The sequence below is a fragment of the Sander lucioperca genome, chromosome 11, assembly GCF_008315115.2.
Source record: "Sander lucioperca isolate FBNREF2018 chromosome 11, SLUC_FBN_1.2, whole genome shotgun sequence".
NCBI lineage: Eukaryota > Metazoa > Chordata > Actinopteri > Perciformes > Percidae > Sander > Sander lucioperca.
This window is the reverse complement of record NC_050183.1, coordinates 29,007,149-29,033,465: the sequence shown is the minus strand read 5'-3', so window position 1 is coordinate 29,033,465 and position 26,317 is coordinate 29,007,149. Positions and strand designations below refer to the sequence as shown.

Below are 26,317 nucleotides of genomic sequence, written 5' to 3'. Positions count from 1 at the left end.
TTTGAAATAGTGGCCAAACAGTGGAATAACAATAGTGTCCGTCATGTGATGCCATGGGGCCCAAAAAGACATTTCCATAAACTTACTTAAAAAAAAAAAAAAAAAGAGTGAAAGAGACGTCACAACCCCCGCAGCATGACTATCAGGGTTTGATCAATTCAGATAACATAATATTTAAGAAGTCTAGAAGAGCTACACGATTAAATCGGCTGGCAGTGGTCTCTAGTGCGCCTGCTCCATGGACGGCACGGTGTGGAAGAAGCGCCGATCATCCAAGTCATTTTAGACGTGGCAGTTGTACTTTTTGGGCTTCATGCAAGATGGTCTCAGGAAGGAACTTGTCTTGGTGGAACATTTACACCCCGCAAAAGAAAATGCCACATACAATATTTTATTAAGTTAACTATTAACACAATACAGTAACGTGAGCTATTTAAATTAGCTGGATACATGGTTAAACCTCATTGGCTCTTACCAGTGTATCGTTGTGTGTGTAAAAGGCTCCTGTGGGTTTTATTTCCTGCCAGGTTTTGTGATGCTCGCATTTGGGTAAAGAGAACTTAGGAGTAATACACCAGGTGAGGGAGGCAGTCTCAGGGCCGGTTCACATTGTACGCGGCATGCGACATTGTACGCGGCATGTTCCAGGGGTACTTTGGGCTCAACAGGGAGATATTTGACAGTCTGATGACGAGAGTCGGGCCTATGATTTTCCTGATACGAACAACATTCCGAAAGCCCATTTCTACAACGGCGCGTCTGGCTATTTCTCTCTCCCTGACGTGTGGCTCCAGACAAGACCGTATGGAAAACTTTTTTTTGTCTCCTCTCCTCTATGTACCTGTCCCTTAGGTTCTTCCACCTTTTCTTACACTCCTCCTCTAAATAGATGAAGACGTGTGGATTATTTTCATTTCTAAATAAAATGTTGCATTTCAACACTGTCATTGCATGTTTATATACTTTAGTAAGAGGTCTGCAGTCATTGCAGTTGGGTATAATAAAGCTAAGATATGAGCCTACATTCATACATTCATCATTCATTCTCTGGAAAACACTTTGTTTAATGCATATGTGCAATTAATTCCTCCAAAACTGGAGCTTACACACTTGGAAATGGGTAGTTATTCTGTGTAAAGGCCATATACCTACCTATATGTGAACTTCAGTGATAATGAACATGACTTGTGTCAATCAGTCCAAACATATTTAACATCATATAAGCATACACATACAATAATATTATTGTGTAATAACAGAGTGTAAATTGTAATTTCCCCATTGGGGATCAATAAGAGTATAAATTATAAAAAGAAATTATAAAAAATACAAATATATCCTACAAATATCTGTATGGAGCTGTATAATCAACTTGATATTTGGTTTTCGCCACTCACAACAGAAGGCTACAGTTCTTCTCAGTTGCTTTGCTGCATTTCTCAGATCAGAGATGACAATGTGTAACTTTGTCACATAGGGAATAGTGCTCCCTTTTATGTGCATTGTTGATTAGACTATACTTACAGAGTGAACTGTTAAATATGGACAACACAAAGCAGTTTCACTATCTTGGTATATACAATGGCATAAGGACTTGTCCAGGGCCGTGCAGAGACCTTCTGAGAGGCAGAGGCTCAAATTCAAAAAAGGGCATATGGAACAAGATTTGCTAACAATATACAGTATGTCATCTTTATTTTAAAAACTGTATATTTTACATTTTAACATTATACTAAATCCACAATACTGTACACCTCAAAATAAAATATAGAGCCTTAGACTACATTCATACAGATATATCCAAAAAATGCAACCGTTGTCCAAGCAAAATGTAATCTTACATACAGTATCCAAACTGTATATAGAAAGTGCAATATGAAATGTTACATAATACTAAATCCACAATACTGTACACCTCGAATTGAAATATAGAGCCTTACATTAGACTACATTCACACAAATACAAGATAACGAGATATCAAACCAGAAACAGTTTAATTGTAGCCTATAAGTGCAACCTGAGCTGACTATCAGATTTCTGTAGCAGTGGGCTAGTAGGCTTTGAATCAGAAAGAGATTTGCAAAGGTATGCAGCATGTTTCAGATTATTTTCTCAAAATATAAGGATGTCCTTTATTAAGTCAAAATGTATAGACCACCAACCTACACCGAAGAAGTGACATGTTCTTTTAAGTGGGCTGCTGGTTGAGAGGCAGAAAGCAGACACACACACACACACACACACACACACACTCACCTGTTAACCTACAGAGAACTGCTGCTGCTGCACACACACACTTCTGTTAACCTACAGAGAACTACTGCTACACACACACACACACACACACACACACACACACACACACACACACACACTTCTGTTAACCTACATAGAACTGCTGCTACACACACACACACACACGCACAACTGTTATCCTACAGAGAACTGCTGCTGCACACACACACTTCTGTTAACCTACAGAGAACTGCTACTGTATTCTCTTGTGTATCAGAGAATGAAATGGGGCGCTATAAGGTTATCACACGATGAGTAATTGTGGCCGCGGCAGCTCGTACAGTTACTGTGAAATGTCACTACTTCAAAGTTAGCTGCCTGCTGGCTGTTTTAATCCTGGAGGAGACTCGTTATGTAGCGGCAGCGGCTAGAGGCCTCTATAACAAACCAAATGTGCATGCATGCATTCTCATTCACTTCAAAAGCACACTTACCTGCACTTCAACTTCCTCTCGCTCTTGCTGGCCGCGCCACCGACGGATGGCATGGACTCACTTGTATCTAAGTGGCACGCCTGGCAGGAAGCCTGGTCATCATGTGATATGAAGGTTTAGGTCGTTTTATCTAGCTAATTATTATTGTTAAATATTATTCTTAAACGGACCACTTGTGGGCCATCGTCAAAGAAAAAAGGTGGAAAAGAAATCTAGACAATAAAAGGGCACTTTGGCCTTGAGGGGCAAAAGGGGCAGGTGCTCAAGCACCCATAGCCCCCCCCCTCTGCACGTGCATGGACTTGTCAGTTTGATTCATTGGTATAAATACTTGCTTTGGACACAAACACAAGATTTCCAGCAAGATACACGATTTTTCAGGTCAGTCACTATGCGGTGCAGTTTACACCAGTTGTAAGAAATGCACTCACTGTTGTGCAAATGCAAATTATGATTTGACAAATGCCCCAAAGTAACTGAGAATAACCTGCATGATTTAAATTAAGAGGCTACAATAATGTACAGAGCTGGCATGCCTATTATGGTGAAATATGCTTCCACAGCATAGTTTTGCGTCCGAGGTCTCTGTACGACCTCGAACTTGTGTCGTAGTCTATACAGCTTTGGGAGATCGCTGACGGCCAAAATCAACCTCTCGTCCATGTTCCATTTGTGGATCCACGTGTATTCTGTGTTATTTTTATTTTTTTTCAGACACTTGAATGCACCTCACAGCGCAATCAAAGTTGAACCATGTTGAACTTCGACCGCGGCACGCACAAGAGCGGCCAGCCGCAAAATGCCACTTCCGCTGCGCTTTGCTCAGCGCAGCGGAAGACCAGTTCTTGTGCGCGCAAGCCATTGACAATAATGGGTTTCATAGCGCAGCACTGCCGTTTGCGCGTACAATGTGAATGGCCCTTCAATGTTATAAACTTTGAAACGTTTTGGCTCTGTCCAAAGTAAAATTAAACACACCCACCAGCTTCTCTAGATGTTACTAATTCAAATGTGGCGTTTGTTAAATCTTTCTGTATAGAAAGCTTCGTATTTAGAGTACAGACACAAGAGAAAAATGTATCTTAACTCTTGGCATTAAAGCAAATAAGCATGTTTCCCAAAATTTTTAGCAATTCCTTTAAGGCTGGAACTGTCCAGCCTGCACAGTGCCACCACAGCATGAGGAAGCACTGCAGATGTGCCTTGTCTCTGAAAATCCTTCGTTATGAGTTCTTGTTTATTTATCATGAAATTATCTCACATTAATTATGCAAAACAGAGAAAACATGATATATAAATAAATAATGCTGGCTTGGGTTGCTGCTGCATGTTTCTTTTTGGGCTAACACTAACCCCCAACGTGTCCTATATAAACAATATGTGGAAAAGATATCATTTTGCATGGGAGAACATTCAAATCCTTCCTGTGTAGATTGGTCTTCCATCTCTATTTTAAGCAAAATAAAGAGAGAAATTGTACAATGAAGATATTGCATGCCACAAATCAAATGAAGGTTGAAATAAATAAGTAGATAAGGGTTATTTTTTTGCTTGTGCTCTAAGGTGTACTTTACCAAATGAACACATGTCAGATTCGCTCCAGGTTATAGTCACTGATGGTCTCTGCAAATATTCCAAAGCAATGCAACAGTTCATGCAAAAAAGACTTGTGATTTATACACCGCTGCATTGAACATACAGTACTTACACAACATATACAGAACAACCAGTAGCCTTGGCTGAAAAAAAGATCTTGTGTAGACCTGATTCAAGTGTGAACAGCAAATGGCTTGTGCTGCTGATGTGCATCCTGCACGTTAAAGGAGACGCTGAGCAGTCTGAGCAATGTCATTTTCTCTGTTGGAGCATGTAAAATGTAAAATGTTCATTTGCTGTTGACAAATCAACAGGTCCTCTGAACGGTCATTTGTCATCGTCTTCCAAAACTTGTCCCTATCAGCCGGGAACAATAACATGTCGATCCCTTCCTTGCTCCTATAACAGATGATGAGTCGTAATTCACATGGCCATTACAGGTATTTGAACAAATTACTGATGTGATCTTTTTTCATGGGTGGATAGTTTCAGAAAAAAAATCCAATATCAGTATCAATCTGCCAGGGCTTTTTAATTCACAAAATAACAAAATGGTATCTTGAGGGGATTAAACATACATAACAAAATGTATGAGTGTCCAGTTGTCATTTTGAAATACTGTATCTTTAAAACTGTTGGACTGTGCAGAAACCCTTGTAAAAACATGCAGTCAGATCATGAGCTGTAGCCATCAGCCAGTTCCCAAGAATAGCTTCAGGAGTCCATTATGTGTTGTTGCACCATTCAGTGAATATCAGCATGAGGTTAAAGTACATGCATTTTATATGTAGACATGGCACATTTTCCAGCCTCAGCATGATGGTAGGGTTGGCAAATATTCCAGAATATCATTAAACAGCAGAAATGTGTCAACAGGACCATGTACAATATGGCATCAATGTGATGCAGTAAATGGTTCAGGTATTTAATTCAGTGGATTAGCCAAAAACAGACATTAGCATCTGGGTATGTTATCCATCAATGGTTTCTCAATTGGATTGTCAGGAAATATACTATATCACAATATTAAATTACATGATAAAAGATGTCATGTATGCTGCACATCGCTATGTACTTTAGCCTCCATTATCAATAGAAATGCTAATGCTAGTGTAGCTCAAATTTATATAGAATCACATTTCCTATGATCCCCTGCCAATCCCTGCACCGATGATTCTATTTATTCTACTGTAATGGTACTACTGTCTGAAATGTATGTGTCAACTCTGAGTTAAAGGGTAATTTCATTTTTTTTCAACCTGGACCCTAATTTCCTGTTTTTTTGTGTGTAAGTGACTGACAGATGACAGAAGATGACAACACTCTTTGAAATTGGTCCAGTATTAAGCGTGAACGCTGTAACCGGCAGCCACAGATTGGGCTGCAATGTAACCCTATGGGGCAAATGTGCATCGTCAATTTGGTCCACAACTACAGTGCTGTTTTCGCCACTGACAGGCTTAGATTATTCTAATATTATTATTAAGTATCTGACAACATTATGGAAATGATCCTTATAGAGATAGACCGCTTTGAGACCTTTCTGTTTAACCAGAAACAGCCCTGAGGTTGCTAGCGCTAAACCCACCAGACTCCATTTAAACATACAATACTTTTAGCGTGTATAGAGCCAACATATTTTCACATGTAAATCGGTAAACTATGCGTTTATTTCAACCAAAACTAGAGTTGTGGAAAAGTGGAAAGACAACCCAAAACGTCTTTTTAATAGTTTAATTTTGTTTCTGTCGACTTTGAACGAAGTGTATTTTACGATGCTAAAATGACTGTCTATTTACATGAAGTCTGGTGGCTTTAGCGAATGCAATGTTTTTATGTTTAAAAAAAGGATCTTACTCTTTAACAGAAAGGTCGACCTCCTTAGAAATCCTTTCCATGATGTTGTCAGACACTTAGAATATTAATCTGAGCCTGTCAATGGCAAAACAAGCAAACAAATGTAAATGCTGCACAATTGCCCTATTAACTTACATTGTAGCTTGTTTCGCCGCTGCCGACTGCAGCGACCGCACTTAATTCTGGACCAATGTCAAAAATTTTTGTTCCCATCAGTCACTTAGACACAAAAACACAAGAAAATAGGGTTCAGGTTGAAACAAATGGTAGTTTCCCTTTAAGTATTAAAGAAGATAACATCTCAGTCACCTATGTAGCGTATTTACACTGCGGCGTAAGAGATTCTGTGTATTCATGTCTGCTCAAAGTGAATCTGTTCTCGCTTTGAGAAACAGTTGCCGATGTGTGTGCAAAACGGGCCACTTCCGTGAGTTCAGTCCATGAGTTCCTGTTTTATTTGGATGAGGGTGGGGGGGTGTCGGCTGCCTCGGCCCTCCCTCCGGAGAATGTATTCACTAAACTGGGACGAGTCCACTCCACCGCCGCACGAAGCCGTGATCCAGAACCCTCTCTGCTGGAACCGCTCCAACACCTGCAGTCACACACACAAACCAGACACCATCACATGGAGACGTTTTCTCCAGTCAAGAGAACAGCTTGGGAAAAAAAGATGGAGCTTGTTAAACATTTCATAGATCAATTTAAAGCATTTGGTTGCGTCCTAAATCGCATCATCAGCAGTACATACTCAATATGTATACTATCGTTCAATATACTTTTGTGCCTCACCCCCGCGGCCAGCTCCGGGGAGGCAGGGGAGAACAGCGGATGCCTCTCCCTGTTGCACGGGGCGACTTTCACAGGGCGAATTTCACGGGGAGAGGCAGGGGCAGGGGGAGAGCAGCGGATGCCTCTCCCCGTTGCATGGGGCAGATTTCACGGGGAGAGGCAGGTGGAGAGCAGCGGATGCCTCTCTCCGTTGCATGGGGCAGATTTCACGGGGAGATACAGGGGAGAGCAGAGGAGGAAAAGCGTGTTTCCTCCGCTGCACGGTGTGGGAGGATCCCCTGCCTCTCCCCGTTGCTGGCAGCCCCTTCGCTGGGCGCCGCGACCGGCTCTGGGTCAGCCCTTCATACTACTCGCGACTACGTCATCTTCAAACCCACGTGTAGTTGCTGCTCTCCCCGGTACGTTCTACAAACACGCTGAAGGGTACTTTTTTCCTCTCTTCAGACGCTGACAGCCAATGTCCAAACGTCCGTATTTTACGAGTTTGGAGTGAGCATGGGCCGCGGGCTGCCGCTGTACTGTGTGTGGAGCTCCTGAAGTCTGACACAGTTTACCAAATTTGCAATTAGCCATCAATTTTCGTAAAACGGCCCATATTTGAGCTTCACATAGTTGATTTCTCGCATAAAAAAAAAGTCTCAGAAGTGAATTTAGTAATGAAATAGCAGACGAACAATGTATACAATTTCTGAGATCTGCGCGACCTATTCAGAAGACTAAGCTGATCTCAGGTCAGTGGTGTATGTAAATTTTGGGCCGTGACAAAGGTACAGACCAGAGCCAATTAAGGTACAGCCACCGAGTTGACGTCAACTATGAGCTTTGTTGAGATTCGCCCATTTTCAGCAGCAGTTTCAAATTGTGAGATTTGCATAGGAAAGGGATGTCAATGGGACTTTGAGCTACTATGTATGCCTATTTTACCTACCGAACTGTCGTAATTCAACTATGACGAGGTAAACTCAGTTTTGCATTCTATCACCCCTTTAAATTACTGAAAGAGGTGAATAACTAGACCAACAGTCGGTTAAACGTGTAGAAATATAACTTAGAGTGTTATTGAGGTTACAGAGCTCCTTGGTTTCTGTCCGTTTGTCTGTTATGATAGTTGTCGTTACTACCGCATTGCATTGTGGGATATTTATGCGGGCGTAGTGTCCAGTATTGCATACTGTAACATTCTACCGGAAATAGTATGCAATTTGCGTACTATTGGTTTCATACTAAGGTTTCGGACATACTAAACAATCTCACATACTGTTTTAGCTACTAAATAGCATGTTAGTGTGGAATTTCGGATGCAGCCACTGTGCAGATTTTGACAATGTTCGTGCCCTCTGTTAGTACACACTGAGGAGCCACCATTGCATGAGTCCCACCAGAGGCCTGGACTACGAAGCGAGTTCAACATACCCAGGATATCTTTTGGTTATCGTTCACTTAGTCTATATCGACGACGTTTCCTTTCCGGGATTGTTCCGGTGCCGCTGGGAGATCCCTCATTTTCGGCCGGATGTCCCTCACTTTCCTCTTCCTTTGTGTTGGCGTTCTAAACTCCGGTGGATTTATGAGGACTATGGTTAACTGCGCTGCGCTGTGGAGACTATCGTTCACCCTTAACAACCGTGATCACGCTAAGCGGTCACACGACAGTGATTATCAACCCAGAGCAAACTATAATGTTAAACTTAAAGTTAAACACATAACCCGGGTGAGAAGCAACAAAGCTGCCAAATGCAGGAAAGACAGCTGACACAGTGGGAGTGTGTAAAAATAATAGGCTTATAAAATCACTGTGTAAAGGAAAGTAGCAGCACGCACCATAAAATATTGAGCATCAAACACCTTATTTCCTGCATTCTGGTGAATTTGTATGCAGCAATTTATGGTGAAATGTCTTTATTTATGTTAAGGAAATTATTATTCAGTATTATTGAAAAGAAAATTTCAATAATAGCAAAGCAAAGTAGACACAGTTCTTGTTTCCCGCACTTGTTTTGAGCCCCCTTAACGATTATTTTTTACCTTTTTTGGGGAGTGGGTTGTCTTTCATATTTTTTGAGGGGGGACAAAGCTACCTCTTCTTAATATTGGTCCCCAGCACCCCCACCTATGCTAACAATAGTTGGGGAAGAGCCCTCCGGGGCCCAGGGTCACTCTTCATTTTCTCTGGATAAAATCCATCTCACACAGCCTGAAACATCAACTACTTCAGAAGTAGTCCATTAGTTTCTCCCCCCCCTTCCTACTGAAGTGAACATCATGGGGCATTTGCCCTCCGGAGTCCTCTGTTCCTCTCTCTGTATCTCTGCCTGACTGATATTTCCCCTGAGACACAGATAGGCAGACAAACAGGAATGAAATGTGTCAACCATCAATTTATCGCCACACAAGAAAGTCGTCGGCTGATTGTCAACATGTTCTATATATTACAGGGTTCTGACTGAATATTGAGTCAATCAAATCAAATCAAGAAAAACACATGTCCCAATAAATTTGATGGATGATGACATGCAGGGGGTAATCCAACTTGACAGAGCATCTGCAGAGAGAATGGCAGAAAATCCTGGTGATGGCCAAATTAAGACTGCGTTCAGACAGCCTGCGTCGGCCGTCAGATGGTTACGGCAAAAACACAGGTCTTTCCATTCATTTTGAATGGGGGTAGTGCGTTTAGGCTGCTGTGGGGTTTGCTGCAGGGGAGGACAAACGCAGCGGGCCAGAATCCTGACAGTCCAGCCACTACTGTCTGATCCCTTCCAAACATTGGTGTTGAAGGGTTGGACATTTGACCCCAGAGTGTGTGTTGTACCTGGACAGAGTTGAGGTGGCAGTAGCCGTTGAGTGGGAAGCGAATGACGTGTGTGGAGTCCTGGGTCCAGCTGGTGTTCAGGGAATTGGACATGACGTCTCTGACCTCAGGAAAGACTTCCTGGATCACGGCCCACTGGGCGCTCACGCCGATCCTCTCACCGAGCTCCGGAGCCACGCGAATCGCGACACACTCGCACTGCGGACACACACCCCCGCATTCCTGCTCAGTCCTCCAGCGCTGCAGCTCAGCCTGCAGGGGAGTCAGCTGGAAGAATGTGGCCTCTTCATACAGCATGGAGTATTCCTGCAAACACGCACGCAGACACACACACACACACACACACACTTTGTTTGTATGGCTGCTTTTCTTGCAGGTACTGCAGGTTGGCGTGGCAGAGGTTTGTCAGCAGAGTGCCAGATCCTGGGATTAGTTACACTGGCAACACCTGGGCTCTGTGGGCTCGTGCACTTTTAAAAGGCCTCACGGATTCAGTTGTGGTCACTACTCACTGACTCATCCTCATCCTCGTCTTGTTTTGCTGCGCCATACAACAGTACACATTCTTTCACTCATGCACCCACTCATCTTACTGAACTCACTAATCACACATCCCACTGTTAGTTTATTTTTGCTTTATGATTTAAAGGAACATGCCGACTTATTGGGACTTTGTCTTATTCACCGTATCCACCAGAGTTAGATAAGTCCATACATACCCTTCTCATCTCCGTGCGTGTCGTAACTCTGTCTGACGTACCCACTGCTAGCCTAGCTTAGCACAGATCCTGGAGGTAACCGGCTCCATCTAGCCTACTGCTCCCAATAAGTGACAAAATAACGCCAACATTTTCCTATTTACATATTGTGATTTGTATAGTCACAACGTGTACAAATAACAAGGTCACATGAGACACAGCTATCTTCTAACCGTATACATACTGGGAACTATATTCTCAGAAAGGTGAAGCACTGCTATTTGGGCGGAGTGATTTGCTTGCAGCACCTGAGAAGCCCAGTGGTGAGGAGCAGAACGCATTGAGTGCATAGAAACATTTCACATATAATGTAAACAATTTTTTTTTTAATCCAATGCATAGTTATTAAAAAAGTGAATACATTTGGAATGTCTTAACAGAAGTTATTAGTAAATAAGTAAAGAAAACATATGACAACAAAACAAAACCAAGGTTGTTAGTTAAAAGTGTTGTGCCTTTTTAGCAAGGCATTGTTCAGTGACTGAACTGTTAACCAAACTCTCTCACAGCAGTTCTCAGGATGCTTTCTGCGAGTGGTCTGTAGTCATGTGACAGTTAAAAGCCTTCCTCTGACAGTCTGGACTCTTCATGTGTTTCCCTGTGATTTGGGACTGTTCAGACACGCTGCAGTGATAAAACTGTGGCTGTACCTGATCAATGTTTTAGACACACACTCACTTTGAAGTCATCAGGGAGGAGGAGTTTCGAGGTCCGGAGGAAGTTAAGTATGTAACGGAACATGGGGCCATCTCGATCAATGAAGTAGTGCTGCTTAAGACTGTCCAACACGATGGGCTCCGTTCCATCAAACAGACGGCCGATCCTGTCAGAAACAATAGAGACAGAATCAGAAAGTTCTCTTCATCAAATACTAACCAAATGTTGGAGAGGCTGTCATGTCTGGATCATCATCATGGATATAGACTAGCTGGCCACAGATGTCCTGAAATGCTCTGCATCAGCTCAATGTTCAGACCGTGTTGACAGATTTAAAGAGGAACTATTATTTAGCATTTTCAGGTTCATACTTGTATTTTGTGTTTCTACTAGAACATGTTTACATGCTTTGATGTTCAAAAAACACAGTTTTTCTCATACTGCCCATGGCTGCTGCTTCTGTATTCGCCCTCTGTCTGCAATGCTTTGTTGGAGCGCCTGTCTCTTTAAGCCTCCCTCCTGAAAAAGCCCAGTCTGCTCTGATTGGTCAGCTTTCTGTATCAGCACTTCTGTTGCTGTTTCCGTACAATCGGTGGCTTGAACAGAGTATATAGCAGGACTTTGTACCATGAAAAACACCAATAAAGGCTTCTAAACCAAGCGTTCAGCACAGTGAGAAATCTGAGGATTTTGCTCACAGGGATTTCTCTGAAATACGTTTATCTGAATATGTTTACCTGAATCCTACTTAAAGAATAGGGACTACTTATCGGTAATTATGCATCTGAGCATACAAATATGACGTGTGGAGTTCCCCAAGGCTCCGTTCTGGGGCCTCTTCTGTTTAACATCTACATGCTGCCACTGGCTTCGATGGAAAACAACAAAATAAGTTACCATAGTTATGCGGACGACAAACAAATTTACATAACCTTATCACCAGGAGGCTATAGTCCAATACAAAAACTGACTAAGTGCATTGAACAAATTAACGACTGGATGTGCAAGAACTTTCTATTCTATAAATGAAGAGAAAACTGAGGTGGTTGTTTTTGGAGCAAAAGAGGAACGATTAAAAGTCAGCGCTCAGCTTCAAACGACAATGTTAGGAACAGATGGAAAAAGCCAGAAATCTTGGTGTAGTCATGGACTCAGACCTGCATTTCAACAGCCACATTAAGACAATTATCAGCCTATTTTCACCTTAAGAATATATCAAGGGTTAAAGGACTTATGTCTCAGCAGGATTTGGAAAAACTTGTCCATGCTTTAGTCTTCAGTAGACTTGACTACTGTAACGGTGTATTTACAGGTCTCCCTAAAAAAAATCTATCAGACAGTTGCAGCTGATTCAGAATGCTGCTGCTCGAATTCTCACTAAGACCAAGACAGTGGATCACATCACTCCAGTTCTGAAGTCTTTACACTGGCTTCCAGTGCCTCAAAGAATTGATTTCAAAATACTTTTGCTGGTTTATAAATCACTAAACGGTTTAGGGCCAAAATACATTTCTGATCTGCTACTACAGTATGAACCACCCAGACCTCTCAGGTCGTCTGGGACAGGTCTGCTTGTTGTCCCCAGAGTCAGAACTAAACAGGGGGAAGCAGCGTTCAGTTTTTATGCTCCACATAGCTGGAACAAACTCCCAGAAAACTGCAGGTCTGCCGCAACTCTCAGTTCTTTTAAATCAAGGCTGAAGACCTTTCTTTTTGATGTTGCCTTTCTTTAAATAATTGTTAATTTCTTATACTGCACTGTAAATTTTATTCTCGTATTTTATCAGTTTTTTTTTTAATCGTTTTTAACTGTTCTTTAATGTTTTATGTAAAGCACTTTGAATTGCCCTGTTGCTGAAATGTGCTATACAAATAAATCAGCCTTGCCTTGCCTCATTATTTGAAGCTTTGGCCCTGGTTTACATAAAAAAAATTTGGTATTGTAATGTTATAGATATGGCAGAACATATGGAAAAGCATAATAGGTTCCATTTTAGAAAAAGTACACTTTGCCACTTTCCGATCTTATTTGAATATATTAGGTAAAGTTATGCTGCAGCAGCCTTTACCTCCCATCATCCACTGCTGTATTGTGACATCAGTGGATGGTGGAAATATGGGTCATTTTCTCTCTCTGCCTGGGGCTGTTACTATGACCAGGTCTGCTATCAGAAATGAAATCTGACTGAAACAGCTTCCCACTCTACTTGAAGTACATGCGAAGGTAACTTTAAAGGCTAGGTTCAAATTAGTGATAACCAAATGAAGCCTCATGAAGCTTCATGAACTATTTTATTTATTATGAGCCTTTTTTTTTTTTTTATTAAACCAAGAGCGCCATCTAGTGTGCTCAGAGAATTAAGAAAATGGTTCATAAAGCTTCATGAGGCTTCATTTGTCCGTCACTAGCTACAACCCAAATAGTAGATCACCTAACTTCAACTGTTACATTTAGAGACAATATGAGAGAAAGAATTTTCTGTCTCTGCGGCGGAAGACGTGTAGAGTTTCTGCTGTCCTGATGTCAATGGGGAGTTCATTCCACCATTGAAAATGCTTCATGAAGCTTCCTTAAGCGCCTTTTCAGTTAAAGACGCCAAAATCGGATCAATGTCAAAGCCATCTGTTATTTTGTTGTGTTAAAGGAACACGCCGACTTATTGGGACTTGAGCTTATTCACCGTAACCCCAAGAGTTAGACAAGACACAGCCATATTCTAACCGTAAACAAACCGGGAACTATATTCTCAGACAGGCTTGCTGCAAAGCAAATCATTCCGCCCAAGTACTATATTCTTCCGCCTGAGAATATAGTTCCCGGTTTGTTTACGGTTAGAAGATGGCTGTGTCTCATGTTACATTGTTTTTTGTACATGCTGTGACTATACAAATCACAACATGTAAATAGGAACATGTTGGCGTTATTTTGTCACTTATTGGGAGCAGTAAGATTGCTGGAACCATTCACCTGCATGTACTGTGATGGGCTAATGCCGCTGGAACCGTCAGACAGCCTTACAGCATGCACAGAGATGAGAAGGGTATGTATGGACTTGTCTAACTCTTGGGGTTACGGTGAATAAGCTAAATTCCCAATAAGTCGGCGTGTTCCTTTAACAAAATAAGCAGCTTGGGCGTTTTTTCTGTCTGAGTTTAAGTTCAAGTTACCTTGCACAGCAGCTTGATTCTTGCAGGATCACAAATCACATGAAAATCCATCCTGTCAGGCTTTAAGTAATGCGTCTGTGTCTGAACAGCAGAGGATTGAACCAATCAGCGTACGGTGAGGAGCTAATGGCAGCTACAGCGTGTTTTAGCTGTGTGTGACGGCCGTGACTTCGTTCGAAACAACAATGGCAGATGTGATAGACAGATGGTTCATCCGATCACCTGCCAGGTATTTTTTGAAAGTGCCTGCCCTTTCGCAGAACGTACGCTCAAGTCGGCGTCGCTTCGGTGTGTTCCGAGGCACTTTTTGGACCTCGGAGAGCCGACTGATCCTGACAGTCCAACTGCCTTTTCTGCCGACGGTTGGCCGTCGGGTTGGTGTGTCAGGGCCCTAAGAGCCCCTTACGCCTAATGTAATTGTAAAGACAAATACCAACCTTAATAAAACACTCATTTGATAATTAATGGATTCGTCAAATATTTCAAATTAATAGTTTTGCCATTTTAAATTAAGGGACAGTTTAGGGATGACTACCGTGATGACTTATACTATAACAAACACCTTGTATTAAAGTCAGGTGTAGTCAGTGTATGTTAAAGGAGAATTCCAGCCAATTTTTACGTTAATCTTGATCGCTATAGCTATGCAAGTACTTTCGATAGAAAAAAACCCTGACCCAAATACAGGGTAGGTGAATTTAAACAATGTCTGAGTTGAAAACCATCTTGTTGACACGTAAGGGCCCTGTTCATGTGACACAGACATATTAATTGCATTTTGTGTCTGTTAAGAGGCACAAAGGCACTTTAAAACTTGCCCCGACAACCGCCGTTTTAGCTCAGGGGGCGCTTGTAGTACGTAGTTGCAGCTACTCTGTGTTGCCTGCACTGATTCGGGTCGGGGTTTTTTCTATCGAAAATAGTTGCGTAGCTATAGTGATCAAGATTAACGTAAAAATTGGTTGGAATTATCTCCTTTAAGGTTTATTTCATAGTGGCTGTGTGTCTCTCTCACCGTGACTCAGGGTACTTTGTAAGGGTGGCCAGGCTACTGGTGTACATGTGTCCTCCTACGTCGATGTGGACAGGCGCGGTGGTTTTGGTGAGCTGGGCTGGTGTGGGGATGCCGGCGGAGCCCAGAGGAGACGCAGGAGACACGGAGACCAGCTGCTGACTGGACGTACTGCTGCTGCCACAGCTGTCCTGCGACACAAAACACACACACACACACACACACACACACACACACACAGTGGTAGTACCAGTATAAAATTATAGTACTATTATAATTAGTATAGTGGTAAAAACTATTCTACTTATTTTAGAGATCATAGGCACAATGTCTAGAGCAGTACAGTGCGTGTATAAAGCCTGATGTATGGTGCACCTATCTGTGCGGGATTTCGGGCTTTCTCTTCCCTTTCTGCCATCTCTGCTATCTATTTTGTAAGGGCACCATTGCTGCATCCGGAGCTTAGTGCCGCCCAAGTCAATTGTGATTGGTTTAAAGAAATACAAACAGAGCATTTTTTCCCCCTATACCAGAATGTTAACTCGTCCAGCCAGCCAGACATTACTCCACAGCGCTGAGACTAAGTCACAACTGACCGAATCATCCCACATCAGTTGGTGTTAGTGCACAATTTAAATATAGGCTACATTATTATTATACCAATGTGGTGGAGACATAAACTTATGTGAAGAAAGCATCAGACATCAGACTGTCAGCAAATGCCCCTCACCACTGATCCATCAGATTCAGCCTCACTAATCAATAATTTTCATATTAACTATGTATAATGTGAAAATTGTCACTGTGACAAACCCACAGAAAACTATCACCAACTCTGCAGTCCCCCTCTGCTCTACGAAGCTTTTAATGTCTTTCAACAATTTTTTTGTTTTCACACCATTAAGGCTCTATGTGCAGGATTTGAAAAACCCTTACTTTGGTGGTGCCGGTTTTGACAGGGATTTTTTTTTCCTACATGTGCCAACACCGTCATTAAAAATTACTATAATCACTTAGACGTTTCACAGATGTACAGTCACTTTAAAGGGGCACTGATATTTTTATAATAAAGTTTTCCCAAATTGTTTAAACATGTTTCCTGCAAGTATAAACTCTAAACACAAAACTGAAAAGAGTTAATCATTTTGTCAAAACTCCACAAACTTTTGCAAAATTAAACAATGCACTCTTTTTTTTTCTTCACCAAATCGATACACACCATATCGCTTACAGAGCATCACTTAAACACTGCTGTGATACATTTAAAATACTGGTGTTCATGTAGGTCATGTTACATATTCAAATGTTAAAAATGTGTAGAATTTTTGTTTTGTTTTTTGTTCCAACATAGGTTGCAATACTGTAATTGTATCATCTAAATAATGCACTGACACAATCATTGTGTCAGCAAAGGATACAAAGCCCATCTGTCTATCAAATAAACTCCCAACCCAGCTTCCCAGAGTCAAACCTATTTTTGTTATCTATTTTAGCAAAACTCACAGTAGTTACACTGATAAGATAAATCAGATCCACTATAGTAGGATCATGTTTAGACTGTGGGACTGGGGTGAAATTAATGCACAAATACAAAAAGGGAGGCCCACAAAAGATAAAAAATAAACTTCATCCCCACCCCCAACACAGCAGAGGTCCCCTGAGGCCTCTTTCCTGGTCCGACACATGATTGGAGTGTTTTGAGTTTGAACAGGTGAGACATGAGTAAGACCCAGTTGGTAATTAGGGTGTGGCATTAGGCTTGTTCGAGATGAGCCAAGTCTGCGCAGAATCGATCACCGGCCAATGCATGCCGGTTAGATTTATGGCCGACTTGATTCCGACTCGACACGATAACGTGAGATCGAGGCGGCTGCAGGTTTGACACGCAGGCAGCGCAGTTGCTCTCCACTGACTGCAAGACACAGGTGGACCCAGGGCATGCTGGGAAACGCCTGGCTCTCAGCTGATTGGTTCAGAATCGACTCAACATGATGACGTTTTATATAAGCTTTTTATTGTTTTTGAATTGGAGGGATTTGAATTGTTATTTGTCTGATTTAAGGCGTATTCTTTACAAACCACGTGTTGTGTGGCTGGTAGTGACGTTTAGAAGTCAGAGAGACTAAATCTGTTCAGATTACAGATCATCTAAAATCAGCAACAGATCGCATGTAGAGCATTTTGACAGCTACTCTGTCTTAATAAAAACAAATGGAGACTGTGTACAAGCTGATATATGGGTCTGATAACATTTTATTAAATCGGAATCGGACCTTACAGGATGTGAGTGTTTCTGTGACCTCCTGTTCAGCCTGAAGGCTGCTGGAAACGGCTGGAAACTGTCCGACTTGACAGCAGGTTTTTGTCACCGCCCCCGGCTGCTGCCGCCTGCTCTCGTCCACTTCACAGGCGAGGCGCAGTTTATCTCGAACGAGTCTCTTTTGAAGGCCAGTGTTCTCCAGGTGAACAAAGTGTGCTAAATGATAGGATTTGTGCGCAGTTTAGCAGTCTGGAGGCTTGTTGTTTAAACATGACCTTCAAGTATTCAGAATTGTGTGCGCAAGTCCATTTGTTGTGAGTATGTAGTACTAAGAGAACTTTCACATTTTTTAAGCTTCAGTGTTTTTCAGCTCGTTGTTTTGGTTTTATGCCCCTCAACTGCTTTCGCTTCAGTCTCACAGCTCTCATCAATCTCATTTTCAGCAGAAGAAGGCAGCTGTTCATGAAGCCATTGTACACCACCTGCTTGGTAGCAAACAGCAGACGGGCACAGCTAGAGACTAGCTAGTGGACATACTGTAGTGGAGCATTTAGCAGCTAGAGACAAGAGAATATTGGACTGACATTCATCAAGTGAGCAGAGACACGACCCAAATTGTTTGCTAATGTTGCTTAAGTCTGCTGGGATGTGTAAATCGAGGCAACTTTTTGCAACTTTAAAAGGTTATAATATGTTAATCTTGTGTTTGGTTCACACCTTGTTCTGTTGCCCCCCAAGTGGCCAAATAAAACCATCAATGCATCTCAAAGCACTTAATTAGCATAAATTACTGGGGGCTTATAATATACCCCGTTGATATAGTATTTTATTTTGGTTTATATATTTGTCCAGGCCTATAGGACTTCTGCTCCACCAATACAGTCTGACAGGTAAGGCTTCCCTCTGCAAGGAGCCAATCACACTGAAGCCTGTGACATCCTGGGATCCAGCTGGCAGGCCTGACCCACTAGGTCCAGTATGTGTTTTTAGAGAAGTGCTGATGATTCAGAATGATAGCTCCCAGGCAGCCCTGAGGGCTATTTCACAAAACCAAGATAAGGGATTAAGCCGGGATTTCCCAGTTATCCTGGCTCAATTTAGCCTTGACTCAGTTTCACAAAAGCAGAGGCACCTAAGACTTAGGGTTGCACGATATTGACAAAATGTGATATTGCGATATCGATTATGAATATTGCGATATCAATATTAATTGCGATATTTTTAAACATATGTAAAATTACAAACGTTATGGGAAAACGCATCAAAATAGATTCATAACAAATTAAACAAGTTTTTTTTTTTACAACACAAGGTTTATTTCAATTGACTTTCATATTGGACTGGTACAACATGAATAAATAGATAACGACCATGTCTACAGAACAGGACATGTTTTACTGGTTGTACAGTAGAAAATAAATAAATAAAGAGAACAGGACACAACTTTCCTTTCGCTTCTCTGATTCGTTCCGTTTTGTTGTCTCTATCTAGTTCTTCACTTACACTGTCACTCTGTCGGAATATGCACACACATGGTACACTACATAGGGTTTGTCACGTAGTGGACCCGTGCGCTGACATCTACTAACATGTGCAAGTGGCACGGTAACTGGCCAATGAAATGATGATCATTATAGCGTTTCAAGCGGGCTCTAAATCAAACACAACTTAGCCACACAGCCAACGGACGGGACGCAGCGCTCCACAAAACAAACAAAATATTGCATACTTATTGCGACACTTTCGATATAATACTGCGCAACGTGATATTGCGATAACGATATTGAGTCGATATATCATGCACCCCTAACCTAAGTTACCATGGAGATTTATTCTTTACAGCTAGCCTGCTCCTGACCAGGCTAACAGCCAGGATTTATTTAATCCTGGAGCCTTTTCTGTTCACTCAGCAGTGGTTTTACCTTATTATTATCAGCCTGCATTAAAATACAACAGGTGCATTGCTGTTCATTTAAAGGTCCCATGACATGGTGCTCTTTGAATGCTTTTATATAGGCCTTAGTGGTCCCCTAATACTGTATCTGAAGTCTCTTTTATATAGACCTTAATGGTCCCCTAATACTGTATCTGAAGTCTCTTTTATATAGACCTTAATGGTCCCCTAATACTGTATCTGAAGTCTCTTTTATATAGACCTTAATGGTCCCCTAATACTGTATCTGAAGTCTCTTTTATATAGACCTTAATGGTCCCCTAATACTGTATCTGAAGTCTCTTTCCCAAAATTCAGCCTTGGTGCAGAATTACAGCCCCTAGAACCCCTCCCACAATGAGCTTTCCTTAGGATGTGCCATTTCTGTGTCTGTAGCTATTGAGGAGGAGAGGGAGGGGGGGGGGCAAGATGGAGGGTGGGGGTGTGGCCTTGACCAACTGCCACTTTGCTCATTTGAAAGCCATGATGTCTCTCTCTCATGGGTGGCCCAAATTCTCTGGGCGGGCAAAGCAGAGAAAGGGGAGGTAACCTTGCTCCTTATAAGGAGAAGATTCCAGATCGGTCCATCTGAGCTTTCATTTTCTCAAAGGCAGAGCAGGATACCCAGGGCTCAGTTTACACCTATCACCATTTCTAGCCACTGGGGGATCATAGACAGGCTGGGGGAACGCATATTAATGTTAAAAAACCTCATAAAGTGAAATTTTCATGCCATGGGACCTTTAAGTACTGTTATTTAAAGTTGTGACCATTATTTTTTTTTATAAGTATGCATGTGACAGTCATTGTTACTGTTATATTGCTGTATGGAGATTGCTGTTAATATTGTTGTTAGAAGTTTGATGAATAGATTATGGCAGTTGTTGAGATAATTAGAAAAGGCTGATAAAGTTGCCAAATGTGTTTTAAATGAAGTCTGTTACTAAGGGCAATATAGAAAGTACTGTGTGTGTTTCTATAGTGCACCTTAAATTATTTTAGTTGATTCATTTTTTTTGTATTCTTTAACACTAAAGGATTCAATAAATTTGCATTCTTAGCACACAATTTGTGTTGTCCAGTAAACTGGGACTATAATTTGGGAGGATTGTACTATTATAAAAAACATCCTAATTGTACAATCCTCCTTAATTATAGTCTTAGTTCACTGAACCAATATCTACTGTATATAGTGTAGACTACTGTACATTCATGAAACAACAGGGAGAGGACACCCCAATGGTTTTTGACCTTATATTCTGCTGAAGGGAAATAACTGATGAATACACTCTGTTACATTCATGTTTACAGTGTGCAATATATTTATCTCTTAATTATCTTTATAGTTTCTAGATTTTATAGTCCACAACTGTTCATTTGTGCAAATGATTAGTAGCCTAATCCTTGAATGGTATGATTATGACAGTTTCAATTCAGAGCAGTGGTCAGTTAATGTATATTTTTAGGCTACATACGCATTCAGTCGGTCCGCGATCTCTCGCTGTTTCATCACAGCGTCCATGTTTCTTTTTTTTTTTTTACAAACAATGTGTTTCACCTTATCATACTTCCACAAGAAGCTGCTGCTCACTCTGTATAAAGTATGAACAATGTGTATTCTCCATTTTAGCATCAGTAAATCTGTGATCGACCTCGCGGTCTGCTAAGGAAAGCCGTGAACGTGCATCTATCCGAATTGATTTAGCCTGGCTCGACCTAGTCGCTTCTCCTCAGCACTGCACAGATTAGACTAGGTCAAGCCTCGCTTTATCGCTTATCCTGTATTTCTAAATTCTGCTTTTGTGAAACAGCCCCCAGGACTGCCAGATAATGTCAGGATCCTGACAGGGAGTAAAGAAACACAATGACAGTCTGTCAGACACATAGATATGCCTTTGCTCTGTCAGAGCACCAGCTATTCCAGATTGCCTTGTAGGCTACTTTACAATGCCAGGTGCCTGGCAAGAGGAAAAGCGTTAGGCTCAGACAGAAGCAATTGGCCGGCTGGTTGGAGGCCAGTGCCTGACAGGCTGAGAATAAAGGTCTTCTAGACTGGTGTGCCAAACTGCTCTCTTCAAACCTGTTCAGTTATTCATTGTCTTATGTTCAACTCTAAAGCGGGATTTATGCTTCTGCGGAGGCTCCGCGCATAGCTTTCACCGTAGCCTATGTAAGTGGCCTGAAGTTTATACTTGTGTGTTGGTGGGTGCGTCGATCTCTTGAAGAGAATAGCAGGGCGTGTGTGTGTGTGTGTGTGTGTGTGTGTTCTTGTTTAACTTTTTTAACATTTTTTTTTTTTTTAACATTAACATTTGTGGGGTCCAAAAACCGGGAATAAAGTATACTTGTGGGGTCCGGACAGCTTTGTGGGGCCAAAATGCTGGACCCCACAAGGTTAAAGGTCTGTTTTAGGGTTAAGACTTGGTTTTAGGATTAGGGATATAATTAGGTTATGGTTAGGTTGAGGGTAAGGGTTAAGGTTAGGCATTTAGTTGTGATGGTTAAGGTTAGGGTAAGGGGCTAGGGAATGCATTATGTCAATGACGGGTCCCCACAAAGATAGTGAGATGCACTATGTGTGTGTGTGTGTGTGTGTGTGTGTGACGGTGATTATCTTCAGAGCGAGTAGTGACTCTAGAGTCATAGTGAGAGTAACAAAGTGTCTCCTCCTATTCTTTCTGACCACGGTGGGAAATCTGGAGCAGGAAAAGTTAACCCTCTCCATGATTTCATGTTGTTGATGGAGAAGGAGAACCCGGAAATGAGTCGGAGGAAATGCAACGCTACCAAGCCACAGCCGAGCGGACCAATCACAGTTGTTGCGGTCTGTGTCGCTGCAACGTGTAGTAACATTTTTAGAGAGATCCACATCAGGCTACGGTGTAGGATCTGTATCTCCACGTAGCTACATACTGTATGTACCCATAAATTGGCCTTAAGTCTTGCAAGATCAGATCTCAAGTCCTTGACCTGAAGTCTGGTTGAGCTATTCTCTGAACGGTTCTCTGTTTGCCCACCCAGCACAACAGCATTATCAGGTTTATGGCCACTTTGCAGTTTATAGTCTCATTAATGTGTGTATTATGAGAGTAATTAGTATCCATAACTTTTCATTAACACCATTTTTACCCTGCCCTCTTGGGGAACAAGCTGAAAACATGACTCACATAATATCACTTTTATGAAGATTTTGAAGCGAACATATTAACAAACTTTTGCCTATTTACACATCCAGCAGTCAACATTAGCATTGATTTAGAGTCATGTTTGTGTCCACCTGATGAATGTCTGTCCAATATTCTCTCTCCTTTAGCTGTTTCTGTCTCCACCAACTCCAGCTAGTGGATAGTGAAGAGATGTTTGCTTTACGTGACAAAAAATGTAGCCTAAAAAACACGTGACATCGCTTAGAGCACCTTTAAAGTTAATGTACTGTAAAATGTTTAAGTGATTATAGCATATTTTAAATGACTGTGAAGGCACAAGTTGAACATTTACAAATTTTACACATAGAAGCTTTAAATGTGTAATCAGTAGACTATGTATGGTCAGGACTGTGCAAATTCTCCACTAAACATGGGTAAACTAATCCACAAATTGATCTTTTAAAAAGTATAAACATGTAAACTAGGCTTATCCCCTTTCATTATTTCTACAACACTTTGATACAAAACTGTAAAACAAAAAAAAACAAAAAATGGCAGCTTTAGTGCCAAAAAAATCTGTGAAGTAACGTAAAATAACTTTCTTGTAAAAAATACAGTAATTTTCCAAAATTAAACTAATTTGTAGCTTAAATTTTACACTTACTAATTTGTATTCACTAATTTGATCTAATTTAAGAAATTAATTTACAGTATTAAACTTGAATTTTTTTTAAGATTATTTTTTGGGGTTTTTCTGCCTTTATTTGATAGGACAGCTTAGGTGAGAGAGAGGGGGAAGACATACAAAATCATCACAGATCGGACTCTGGACCTCTGCGTCGAGGCATAAGCCCCTCAGTATATGTGCGCCTGCTCTACCCACTGATCCAACTTGGCCACATTAAACTTGAATATAACAATTTAATCTATTAAATAAAAGATACATATTTGTAAAATTTTGATACATTTGCAAATGTATTTTAACATTTTTTATTAATTAACACATTTTCTTTAAAAATCTAAATGCTATGGTTTTTCCACAGTTGTGTGTTTTTCATGTTCTTTTACCATAGACATGTAAACTCACAGTGTGTTTTTTGTAGTTTTTGGATCTTTTTGTGTTTTTTACAAATAGGAAGAATCTGTAAAATAAAACAGAGCAGTGCGGCCTGTGCACTTTATGTACCGGCTACAGAATACGTCCTCCTTAAAAGAGAAGTGGTGTGTGGACATCTCCAGAACTTTTGTTCAGACCTTCATTTGTCATAATAAACTTTCTGTGCGCAGTATGTTACTCACGCGCTGCTGAGGCACGCTGCGGCGGAATTTACGCACGAGCTGTTAACACACACGCTGCTGGAGAAGAGAAACGATTACGTGTCCTCTGTTACCTGTGTGGACACAGCGGCCGGGGAGCGCACACCGGGCTGCGGATGACTGTGGGACTCCGGGGCTCTGGCAGGCTCCGGCTCGCTCTCCTTCCGCTCCATAGGCGATGGCGCGCGTGTCCCGGGGCGAACGCACAGCCTCTTGGCGTACGGAGCCCCCGGGTCCTCCTCGGCGCGGACCCTGTCGGCTGTTTCTCTGTGTATCGCTGTCCGCGGCGGCTTCACGTCCGCGACGTCGGTCACCCGCCGGAGGTACGGGATCACAAGCTGCAGGTGGGACCGCGCGTGGCCGTTTCCCGTTTCCGAGGCAACGCAAAGCGTCGTCGTCGGCCTGGAGCTCGCGACGCCCACGATGCTGTTGAGCGTTGCTATGGAGACGGCGCCGATGCAATGGTTGGTGTAGGTCTTGGAGAGCTTGGCGGCGCGCGACAACATCTGCATCCTGGTGCCCAACAGGTTCTTCCCGATAGCTTTGTTCTCGTACCACGTCACGTCGCTCGCGCAGCAGTGGTCCCGGGGCCGCTGGAAGAACGCCCCGCACAGCGGGTTCCGTTTGGACACGTAGCGGACGAAGCTGGCGTACGGACACTGCTCCGAGCCCGTCTCGTACATCCGCGGCAGGGTGTCCTCGTCTGCGTCTGGTCGCTTCTTGGTCCAAGCGGCGGAGCGGGACTTGTGGTACGGCCCCAGAGCTTTAAAGTAGACAAACTTTCTCCCGTCCTCATCCACCGCCAGGCCGAACGAGTCCTCCTCCAGCTCCCGCTGGTTCTCGCGGCCCCGGGTGCAGAAATACATGCAGGTCTCGAACCAGACTTTGTTGAGCAGCCCGAATGGCGTGTCGCTCTTGAACACAGAGGACTCGTAGAGTTTCCGCAGGTCCGAGCGCGTGATGGCCTGTTTCTGCACCACGGGCCCGGCGCCCTGCTCCTCCAGCCGCCGGATGACCGCGGCCAGGGTCAGGTTGGCGCTGCGCAGCTCCGGGTCCTTGGTGAGGTCCAGGGTGCGGCAGTAGGGCGGCTCGTTCAGGTACCGGTTCAGGGAGCTCCGGATGCTGATGAGGGACGACTTACTGTACAGCTGTCCACTCTTGGAGCGCGCCTCCGCGTAAAAGGAGCGCAGCACCGCGCACAGCGCGTCCTTGTCCAGAGTTTCAAAGTCTGGACTTTGGGCTTTCTCGCTGAGGTACTCCCGGAAGATCCTCACCGCGTACCGGGTGGCCAGGCGCGTGTTCTCGCTCAGCCTGTTCCGCTCCGACCGCTGCAGCTCTCCCTCCAGGTGAGACTCCATCCCGGCGGGCATGCTGCCGCTGCACGCCTCCGCCTCTCCCTCCTCCTCTCCCCGGTCCATACTCCGCATAAGGACCGCCTGCATCTCCGCGGAGGAACCGCTGGAGTCCAGCACCGTGCCCCCTGACTCCCACTCCAGCTCCGCACCATCTCTGTCGGACTCCTCGTCCTCTTCCTCCCCGGTGATCTGGACCTCCTGGATTTCATCTTCATCCTCCTCCTCCCCCTCCTCCCCGCTCCTGTCGGGGCAGCTCAGCTGCTCCTGCTCCGTGTCTCCGCTGCCAGGCATTCTCGCCATATTGCGGTCTGTGAAGCAGTCCTCCGGCAGCGCGCATGCGCTATATTGGACCGCAGCGCTGAAAGCCTTTTGTGTTTAAGTGACCTTCAGCCGTGCACGCGGCTTTTTAAGGCACGGGGAGCGAGCGCAGCGGGAGGGTAAATTTGGAAGCGCGCTCCCTGCCGAAAAGGCTGCAGTATTGGACTGCATATTGGACCAGCAGTGTGATGTGGTAGGGAACAGCACTGCACGAGCGTCACCTCCAGTATCATCATCTTCAGCCAAACAGACACTGTTAGTTTCGCTTCTAAATCACTTTGATACATTATATGATGAGAAGGACTGTATGATTAAAGACACAAGCTACACATCCATTCAGCAGATTAACTAGGGGACTGAGTTCAGGTAGGCTATTTCCCGTTTGGTACCTCAACTCATATTAAACTATTTGCAAAAAGACACAGAGGAAGACTACATGCAGTCAGTATTGACTGAGAACATCAAATCAAAGCATCATCACACATGCACACACCATTTTGCTATCATTATGACAAATCAGTGTTTTACCTTTTGTGCTTTAATAGTTATATTACATGTGTTCATGTTCATGCTGCATAAGTTATACTTAGTTATTTGTCTGTTTAGCAT

The 26,317-nt window shown here is 42.9% G+C and overlaps 2 protein-coding genes across 2 annotated transcripts in view; one reads left to right on the top strand and one right to left on the bottom strand.

Annotated features, from left to right (window-relative positions):
• taf4b (TAF4B RNA polymerase II, TATA box binding protein (TBP)-associated factor) overlaps positions 1-15,419 on the top strand; it is a 39,956-nt gene extending 24,537 nt beyond the window's left edge. The window contains exon 16 of the mRNA XM_031311867.2: positions 15,393-15,419. Within this exon, the coding sequence (XP_031167727.1) occupies positions 15,393-15,404 (12 nt within the window). The 3' untranslated portion in view covers positions 15,405-15,419. The remainder of the gene's footprint in view (positions 1-15,392) is intronic.
• LOC116058909 lies at positions 6,311-25,986 on the bottom strand. The gene is made up of 5 exons (XM_031311870.2): positions 24,110-25,986; positions 15,383-15,570; positions 11,221-11,365; positions 9,785-10,090; positions 6,311-6,775 (listed from the first exon to the last, which is right to left on the bottom strand). The coding sequence occupies exons 1-5, from the start codon at positions 25,688-25,690 to the stop codon at positions 6,617-6,619; spliced, it is 2,379 nt and encodes a 792-aa protein (XP_031167730.2). The 5' UTR covers positions 25,691-25,986; the 3' UTR covers positions 6,311-6,616.
• Positions 25,987-26,317: the final 331 nt, after the last annotated feature.

Excerpts from the sequence above, each read along its gene's own strand:
- LOC116058909 (XM_031311870.2), bottom strand. The coding sequence starts at position 25,690 with ATGGCGAGAATGCCTGGCAGCGGAGACACGGAGCAGGAGCAGCTGAGC. Across the intron at positions 15,571-24,109 it reads CGGCCGCTGTGTCCACACAG|GACAGCTGTGGCAGCAGCAG; the intron begins GTAACAGAGGAC and ends TTTGTGTCGCAG. Across the intron at positions 10,091-11,220 it reads TCCTCCCTGATGACTTCAAA|GAATACTCCATGCTGTATGA; the intron begins GTGAGTGTGTGT and ends GCGTGTTTGCAG.